The sequence below is a fragment of the Myotis davidii genome, unplaced genomic scaffold (assembly GCF_000327345.1).
Source record: "Myotis davidii unplaced genomic scaffold, ASM32734v1 scaffold332, whole genome shotgun sequence".
NCBI classification, from domain to species: Eukaryota; Metazoa; Chordata; class Mammalia; order Chiroptera; family Vespertilionidae; genus Myotis; species Myotis davidii.
In genome coordinates, this window is record NW_006285779.1 from 7205299 (window position 1) to 7214720 (window position 9422).

A 9422-nucleotide genomic window follows, 5' to 3' on the forward strand; every position below is an offset into this window, starting at 1 on the left:
AAATGTAGGTTTACAGTTGAGTTCATGAAACAGTTTTTTCATGTATTAATTGTATTATTTTCCATATAAACAACTATAAACCTGTTTTTTTCCCCCTCCCTGTATTTCTTGAGACTATATTATGAAATTTACTGCATTTTTAAAAAAAATGAGGATCATCATCCTGTACCATTTAAGTGTAATTTTAACTGGAAATTCATTCACTAGGCAATCTTTTGAGGTCCTTTGCAGTCCAGGATGGTATTTATATTTTTATTGATTGATTTTAAGGCGGGGGGGAAGTGGTGGAGACAGACAGACAGACATCGATTTGTTGCTCCACCCATTTTTTCATTCATTGGTTGATTCTTGTGTGTATCCTGTCCAGGGATCGAACCCCCGCACCCTTGGTGTTATCAGGATAATGCTCTAACCAACTGAGCTACCCAGCCAGGACCCAGGATGATATTTCTGTGTTCCTGTTAAATTTAACTTTGAAATTAAACTGATGTTAATGTGATAGGTTATATGATATGTTCTTCAAGTTGTTGGTTTTAATTTATCTTATACATCTTTTCACCTTCTTAGGAGGGGATCAATGCTCAGTACAGCCATATTTGTCTATGCTGCTACGTCTCCAGTGAATGGTTATTTTGGAGGAAGTTTGTATGCGAGACAAGGAGGTAACTTAAGAGTTATCACTTTGTATTTTTAATTATAGATGCTGACATTTTATGGTGAGGTATTTCAAATTTAAAACAGGCAATACAGGCATTGTAAAATTCTTTGCTATCCCATTTCTCATAATCTTCTTCAAACCTATTATGTGTTCTATCTTGCCTTTATGGGTCCTCCTTGCATTTTATTTTCCAAAATTGTGAACAATGAATAGGTTCTTTCCATTGCTTACTAAACAGTTAGGTCTGAGGAACATGTAGTAGAAAGTATATATAAGTTATTGATATTATTTTACTTTGAGGTGCCTAGCTCCCTACATGTGCTCCATAGGAGGCCTCCACATAGAGTTTATAGCTTTATAGTTGAATATAAAGGCATGTTTTATGGTTTATGGATAAAGTGTGGACAGTGGAAAGAGAATAGGAAGTATAGCTCTTTATTTCTGTTGACTCTTAAATGTTTATCAAAGGACCCTGCACAAAGATTTCTGTTATTCTGTGTCACAGTCTTTTGCTTATGAGCACTTTTATTTTAAATACTCCCTTGTTTCTTTTGTGACCTGGAATGATGGGGGATACATGGGTGATACAAGGGTACTTGATTTTTGCTGTTTCTTTCTATGATGGCATTTAAGGGTCCTTGGGTTTTTTGTTTTCCCTGTAATTGCCAAGGTCAGAAATGTGCTGAGAGTAGTAGATTTGGATAGTTCAGGTTATGAATGAAGGACCTGAAAATCACATTCCTAAGGATAAGACTTCCTAATGTGATTTTTCTCAGCCGATCCTAAGCATTGTCAGCATTAGGTGATTCTGTTTTAGTAGATCAGACTTATTGGTTATAGGAGTTCAGCGTAAAATCATTGAAAATTCCTCCAGGAAATCCTAGTTTATCATTTCTTTTTATTGTTCTGTACCTTCAATTTAGGTAATTCTTTGGATTGCCTGAGGTAGTATCATCATGAATTCCTGAGTATTTTAGTTAGGTGGTCAGCCTCTACATTCTACCTCCAAAAAGGGAGAAATGAGTCTTATCCTATAGGACAGTGATGGCGAACCTTTTTAGCTCGGCGTGTCAGCATTTTGAAAAACCCTAACTTAACTCTGGTGCTGTCACATATAGACATTTTTTGATATATGCAACCATAGTAAAACAAAGATTTATATTTTTGATATTGATTTTATATATTTAAATGTCATTTAACAAAGAAAAATCAACCAAAAAAATGAATTCGCCTGTCACCTCTGACACGCGTGTCATAGGTTCGCCATCACTGCTATCGGACTACCATCCTGAGGAAATAAGGATGCCTAAAGCAACTTCTATTTTGAATTTGATCTGAAAACTAGTTAGACTGAGATTTTTACAGTTGATAAGCCCCCAGAAAAGTCTCCACAGCAGAAACAGATTTATTTAAAACAGGAATTTTATTCCTACGTGGACATAAATTTGCTTTTAATCTGATTGCAAGTTAAGAACACCCAGGCAGACTTAACTATACTTATGCTTGAAAGCTGACAGAGTTCAAACAAAAGCCCCTAGGAGTATCAAATCTTACCAAGAATAATCTAAAGGTTATTGTCTGAGTGACAGTGCCCTGAGGAGGCCTGATTGTGTCCTGATATGAAGCCAAGTTATTATAGAGGTCAGCTCAGAGAATCAAGAATTTTCAGAGTTAAGGATTTGAACGACAATGAAGCGCGGGGTCTTCACACTGTTCTCAATGCACTGGATAATGCTCCAGACCCAGTTTGAAGCTGGGGGTGGCCTGGGACTTGAGCAGAATGTCCAAGGGCATGGGGAATGGTAGGAAACACTGCAGTGCAGACTCCTGGGCTACTGGCTGTTCCCTGTGGAATGTAGGTGGGATTCTTTCTGACTGTTGGAAGGAAAGAGAGAGTTGAATATGGAAGTTACTAATTCTTGCCTGAATCTGAGAAGATAATGGGAAGTACAGGAAAAGAAAGTGCCAGGAAACACTTGGAATTTAATTGGAGAAATAATACATAACATTAATTAGTTGCTACCCTTTTGGTGTTGTTCAAATGGTGGGTATTTGGAAGGGAGGGGTTCTTGAAACTTCACTGAGAAAGAAATTAAATAAAGGAGAAAGTTCAGAGTCAAGGAGTTTTTCTTGAGAAATGTAAAGATTTGGGGTAGTACTTCTATGAGACAGATATTTAAAAAGAGCTTTATATAGAAAAAGAAAACAAAAATTAGGTTTTTTTAAATTTTCTCTAGTGTTTTCTGTTTGGGTCCCTATTGCTTATGATTGTGGGGCTGAACGATAACAGTGAGCCAGTGTTAAATCTGTCCAGTTTGTCCCTAAGCAATATGAAGATGCCCCCACGGCAGTGTGCTTACTTGTGCCCTCTGCTGTGTTATAGAAAGGTAGCTCAGGGTGCTTTCTTGGTCACTGAATGGGATTTAAAAAATTTTATTGCTTAGTTTAAAAATGACTGTTTAAATAATAGGTGCTCACCGGATAGAATTTTGGCAATACAAAGAGGTGCAAAGAAATAACAAAACTTACGCATCTACAGTTCTAATTGCCGAGAGAGCTGATGAAACACATTCCATTGTTTCTTCCCTTTTAAAACATGGAAATACATTTAAATATATATTTATAATTATAATGAGAGAGCTAAGAGTAAATTTAGGGACTGTTTAACCTAGGGTTTTTTTATTTTTTTAAAGCAGTGCAACCCTCTTTCCCAGTGAAGCTTCCCTGAAACCCCAATGTGTAAAACTGTAAAATTGAACTTATTGTGGTTGAAGCAAGACTTGGTGACCTGGGCTCTTTTTTCACCAGTGAGTCCATTGGCACCTACAAGAAGCTCCAGAACTCGAAGCAACAGTTTGAAAACACCCTTCTAAGCCAACTTATATCCCAGAACGATTGAGTGGCTTACCAAAGTTCACAGCAGATCAGTAGCAGAATCAAGACAAAACATAAGAATATTTTACTAGTTCATTGCTCTTTTCCAGTACACCCTCTTCAAAAACTGCATTTCCATTAGGTGCACTTGAATAGCCAGACTGGTCTTTACTAGCTGTTGTTTTGAAATAGTTATTAGGAAGTCAAATTAGGAACTAAATAATCAGCTCTTAACTATTAATATATAATGTCTATCTCTGTGATTTTCATAGTTTCCCTTCTCTTCCAGGAAGGAGATGGATAAAGCAGATGTTTATTGGGGCATTCCTTATCCCAGCTATGGTGTGTGGTACTGCCTTCTTCATCAATTTTATAGCCATTTATTACCATGCTTCAAGAGCCATTCCTTTTGGAACAATGGTAGGTTGCTTGAGTCATACTTTTAAACTGAAAAAGTATAAGCATTTTAATATGAGGCCTGAAATCTCTCCAAAGTACTTATTTTTAAAAAATATATATATATTTTTATTGATTTCAGGGAGGAAGGGAGAGGGAGAGAGAGATAGAAACATCAATGATGAGAGAAAATCATTGATCGGCTGCCTTCTGCAAGCCTCCCACTGGGAATTGAGCCTGCAACCCCGCCATGTGCCCTTGACTGGAATTGAACCCGGGACCTTTCAGGCCGCAGGCTGATGCTCTATCCACTGAGCCAGACTGGATAGGGCTCCAAAGTGCTTCTTAATGAGCTTTAATAGTTACAGCCAGTCTTTACTCAGTCCTAGAAAGTTAGGTGAAGAAGAAAGTTCTTGTTAGTCTCCACACAGTTCTTTTTAACTTTAAAAATACAGTTGCCCTTTTTTTTTCTCTTGATTCTGTGAGCAAGTAAGGTGAAAGTCTGTCACCCTAGCCGGGTGGCTCATTTGGTTGGAGCATCATCCTGTACACCAAAAGGTTGCAGGTTCGATTCCTGATCGAGGCACATACCTGGTTTGCAGGTTCGATCTCAGATTGGGGAGCAACCGATTGATGTTTCCTTCTCTCATCAATAAAAATATATATTTGGGTGAGGATTTAAAAAACAAGTGAAAGTCTGTCTCTTAAGTATGACAGAGAGGACACAGTAGTTTTTTTAAGAGCTGGGTGGAACTGGTGAATATATTTCAGAGAAAGAATAACATATCAAGAAACATGGATGTTTTAAACGATAGGTGAGTGTAGTGGTAGGAAGCGAAGCTTCTTCATAACTTCTTTGTTTTCAGGAACTGTACTGTTTTTAGAACCTCATTAAGCATTTATATTAATATATTACCAATATTAAAATCTTTTCACATATCCTTACCTGTAGTCAGACTTTGAAATTTTTTGAATTGTTTAAATACATTAAAACACAGATATGCTGGTGCTTTACAGAGTCAACCACTATGGAAAACAGTATGGAGGTTCCTTAAGAAATTAAAAATAGAACTATCATATGATCCAGCAATTTCACTTCTGGGTATTTATCCCAAGAAAAAGAAAACAGAATAAGTTTTTAATTTCAAATCCAGTGTTTCTTCTTTTTTTTTTTTTTTTTAAATATATTGTATTGATTTTTCACAGAGAGGAAAGGAGAGAGATAGAGATAGTTAGAAACATCGATGAGAGAGAAACATCGATCAGCTGCCCCCTGCACATCCCCCACTGGGGAAGTGCGCGCAACCCAGGTACATGCCCTTGACCGGAATCGAACCTGGGACCCTTCAGTCCGCAGGCTGACGCTCTATCCACTGAGCCAAACCGGTTTCGGCCAGTGTTTCTTCTATTATAGCACCAAAGTGCCTAAGAAACAGAATGAAAGTTACTTATTAGCATGTCAAAGATACCTGATAAAGTTAGGCTTCTTATAGGTATTTGGGTTTTTTTTGTTTTTTTTTAAATTTTGTTTTATTGCTTAAAGTATTACAAAGAGTATTACATATGTCTCCTTCCCCTAAACATTGAACCTAAACATTTTCTTTTGTGATCAAGTTGTGTTTAAAGTTTGTATCCCTTTAATTTATTTTTATTAATGTTATCATTAGCATGTCAAAGATACCTGATAAAGTTAGGCTTCTTATAGGTATTTGGGTTTTTTTGTTTTTTTTTAAATTTTGTTTTATTGCTTAAAGTATTACAAAGAGTATTACATATGTCTCCTTCCCCTAAACATTGAACCTAAACATTTTTTTTGTGATCAAGTTGTGTTTAAAGTTTGTATCCCTTTAATTTATTTTTATTAATGTTATCATTCTGAGTAATCACATACATTTTAATTTAATTTACAGGTGGCCGTTTGTTGCATCTGCTTTTTTGTTATTCTTCCTCTAAATCTTGTTGGTACAATACTTGGCCGAAATCTGTCAGGTCAGCCCAACTTTCCTTGTCGTGTCAATGCTGTGCCTCGTCCCATACCGGAGAAAAAATGGTAAAGAAAATGCTAAATCTTATGTGACTGTTTCTCACAATATGGAAGTTGTTAAGGCTGTTATATGTATGCAACTTTTGGAATTGGATTGTTTTATAAGAATGACTATCTTAAGTTTTGACTTAATTTGTCTTTTTACATTTTCCTTTAACCTATTTGTTAGAAGTAGTAATACATTTTATCCTTATTTCAGTTTCTGAATATTAGTGCCATTTACAGATAAGTCAAATGCTTTGATAAGTATACTGTGTGTAAGGGTGGGTGAGAATTAAAGCTGCAACAGTTGTATAACTGCATTCTACAGGCCTAATTTGACTTTCTGCTATTTTTATTACAGTAAGTCTTGTTGGAACATGCCTGTTCGTTCACATTTTATCCCTGATTGCTTTTACAATGCAGCATTAGAGTTGAGAAAGTTATATCAGAGACCATATCACTTGCAAAACCTGAAGTATTTACTATCTGAACCGTTACAGAAAAAGTTTGCCAATGCCTCATCATTTGATTTTCCTTCGTGGTTATTTATTATTCTAAACAATACTGGTATACACTTAGAGCCAGATATATCCTACCAAATGAGAGATGAATTAGGGTTGAGACCGATTGTAGTTTACTGACTTGCGGTCTTTATCTTCATTTCTGGGATATATAGAATCTCTCAAATACATTCTGTCACATTGTATGTATGCACAAACTGTGTTCTTGAGGCCCTCCTATAATTCAAAATTAATCCTGACAAAAGATGACATTTTTGTTTAACAGATGAAGAGACTCTTCAATTGCAACAGAGTAAACATAGTTTACAGTTTAATAGACCAATCAGCCTTCAAAATATGATTCTTGATGATTTTTAATTTGAGATGATTTGTATTTTTTCAAATTTTAGACATAAAATGAGATGCCACTAATATCTTTATATTTCTAATTCTTGTAATTATAATGTGAACTCAACATTTATATATTTTTCCTCTTAAAATTAGTAAGCTGAATATTATATATAATTAATATATTAAATTTAATATTTATTAAATTGATTTATTCTGTTCAGCATTCTTTTTTCCCTAATTCTTACTATAAAAATAGGATGTACATTTATTACATTCCCCATCTCATAAGATTTGCTGTACAGAAGACTACATATTCATACTAAGGTTATATATTGAAACCTCTGTTCCTGTTTCCCACGTTATAAATGTAACATATTCAGGTACTTACACAATGTTTTGTAGACTTGGAGGAATGTAGACATTTATAGAAAGAAAGACTGAATAAAATAGCTTCTATAGTTTAAAGGAGAGTCATCTGTGCTAGTCTTAGTAATTATCCTTGTTCTTTTTAGATTAGGCTTATGAGAATTTTCTAGTCTGTTTTTTAACTCAGCTATATTTCAAAGATGTGATTGTTAAAGTTCATTGATATCTTGATGTTCATCTATTACTGGGGAAGTTTTTCTAAGATTGGTCTTAAGAGAATTTTCTAGTCTGTTTTATAACTCAACTATATTTTTCAAATTTGATTGTTGAGGCCCATTGATATCCTGATGTTCACCTTTTACTGGGGAGGATAAATTTAAAGGAAAAGCAGAGTCAGAAATCAAAATGGTTCTCTAGGTCACTAGGGCTAATGGAGAGGAAGGACAACACATGACCTTGTCAACCATGGATTAAATTTAGGTGTAGGAAGGCTTGTGTGTATTTTCTTTTGCTTTATATAGACACATGGGAGCCAAAATCTGAAGACTAGATCTGGCTCTCACTGTATCATCTTGGGCAGATTTTTGTTTTGTTTTGTTTTTTGTTAAACCTCACCTGAGGATTTTTTTTAAATTGATTTTTAGAGAGAATGGAATGGAGGAGGGGGAGAAAGAGGGGGGGGGGCAGGGAACATCAATGTGAGAGGCATCCATTGGTTGCCTCCCACATGTGCCCCCTGGGGAACAAACCTGCAACCCAGATACATGACCTTGACCAGGGATTGAACCTGATACCCTTTGGTCCAAGGGCCGATGCTCTACCACTGAGCTACACTGTCCAGGGCTGGGAAAATCATTTTTAACCTCTATAGGTCTTGACTTTCTATAAATGAGGGAAGAAGACTAAATTAAATGATTTTTTAAGTTTTTCCAGCTCTCAAATTCTTTTATTTTCCTCTCAGTTTTTTAGTTTGTTCATTCCAGAGATATTTGTTTAATACCATTTATGTGCCAGGTACTGCTGGGCACTGGGAGTAGCTAGCTGAATAGCTTCTGCCTGCCAGAGTTTATGGTCCAGTGAGGTATGATATGTATGTCATTAGACATGTACAGCATAGTGTGTTAACTGCTGTGGGGAGGTTATATTCAAAGGATAGTGGAAGGACTCTCCTCTTCCTGGGAGACTTAGAGAAGGTGTTACAGGGACACTTAAGCTAATACTTGCAGGGAAGTGTGAGACAAGGTAAGCATTCCAGGTAGAGAATTACCAATTGCAAATAGTAAAATGTTTTTTGAGTGAATAAATGAAGTTTGAAATTTAATTTTTTCATTCTTTGTCTCCATTATAATGCAGAACTCATAATGTCTTCATGGTATAATTCATAGCAAAAGGAATTACTATACCAATGAAAGACTGAGCAAAGAAATGGCAAGGCCACAGTTTGGGAAACATTATTGAGATAGGGATCTTAATATTTAGAGTTGTTTCACTTGCAAGAAGTTGTGTCTCCTAAATTCTTATCTCAGCCTTTAGTGATGGAAAGAATTTTGACTCTGTTCTAGAACTAATTTGAAGTCCCACCTCTGTGTTGTACCTCTTTGTATTTTAATTTTTCTTTTACTGATTTGTTTCTATCATTTAGATTTTTAAGTACCAAGCATCTTTCTGTTATCAGGTTTTATATAATATATACATAAAATCATGCTAGAACTTTAATGTTAATTTTAATATTTTCCAGGTTTATGGAGCCTGCAGTTATTGTTTGCTTGGGGGGAATTTTACCTTTTGGCTCAATCTTCATTGAAATGTAAGTTTTGGCAATGTATTTATGCTTTGAGGGATTTAATTGTAATTAGAGAATTTAGGAGTTAGGGTAGGATGGGAAAGCATCAGAGTTAGTCTGTTAATTCCATGGCTTCCAGAAAGGGGTCTATGTATCTATCTAAAAGTAGTTTTCTGCTCTGTTCTGAAATATTCAGATGAAGTTTATACTTATTTTACATTATATTCTAGACCTCTCGTTCTATAAGAAATCTTAGAAATCAGAGCATGCATGCTAGAGAATGCTAGATCAGCTTTTGGTCATAAGCACAATTTAAGGAATTACTGGTGTTTTTTACTGGGTGTCCAGAGAACTAGGTAAACCAGTCAGACTATCCTGACGTCTTTGGAGGCATAGTCATTCCTAGTTTTCTTCCATAGAGACCTGCAGGAGTGGTAGGAAATATGTGTGTGTTCTCGGGGGGTGGGG

General features: G+C 35.7%; 1 protein-coding gene across 1 annotated transcript in view; it reads left to right on the top strand.

Annotated features, from left to right (window-relative positions):
- Positions 1 to 9422, top strand: part of TM9SF3 (transmembrane 9 superfamily member 3) — a 38626-nt gene that overhangs the window by 18613 nt on the left and 10591 nt on the right. The window contains exons 9-12 of the mRNA XM_015559280.1: positions 568 to 662; positions 3822 to 3952; positions 5839 to 5978; positions 8910 to 8978. Coding sequence (XP_015414766.1) covers positions 568 to 662; positions 3822 to 3952; positions 5839 to 5978; positions 8910 to 8978 — 435 coding nt within the window. The remainder of the gene's footprint in view (positions 1 to 567; positions 663 to 3821; positions 3953 to 5838; positions 5979 to 8909; positions 8979 to 9422) is intronic.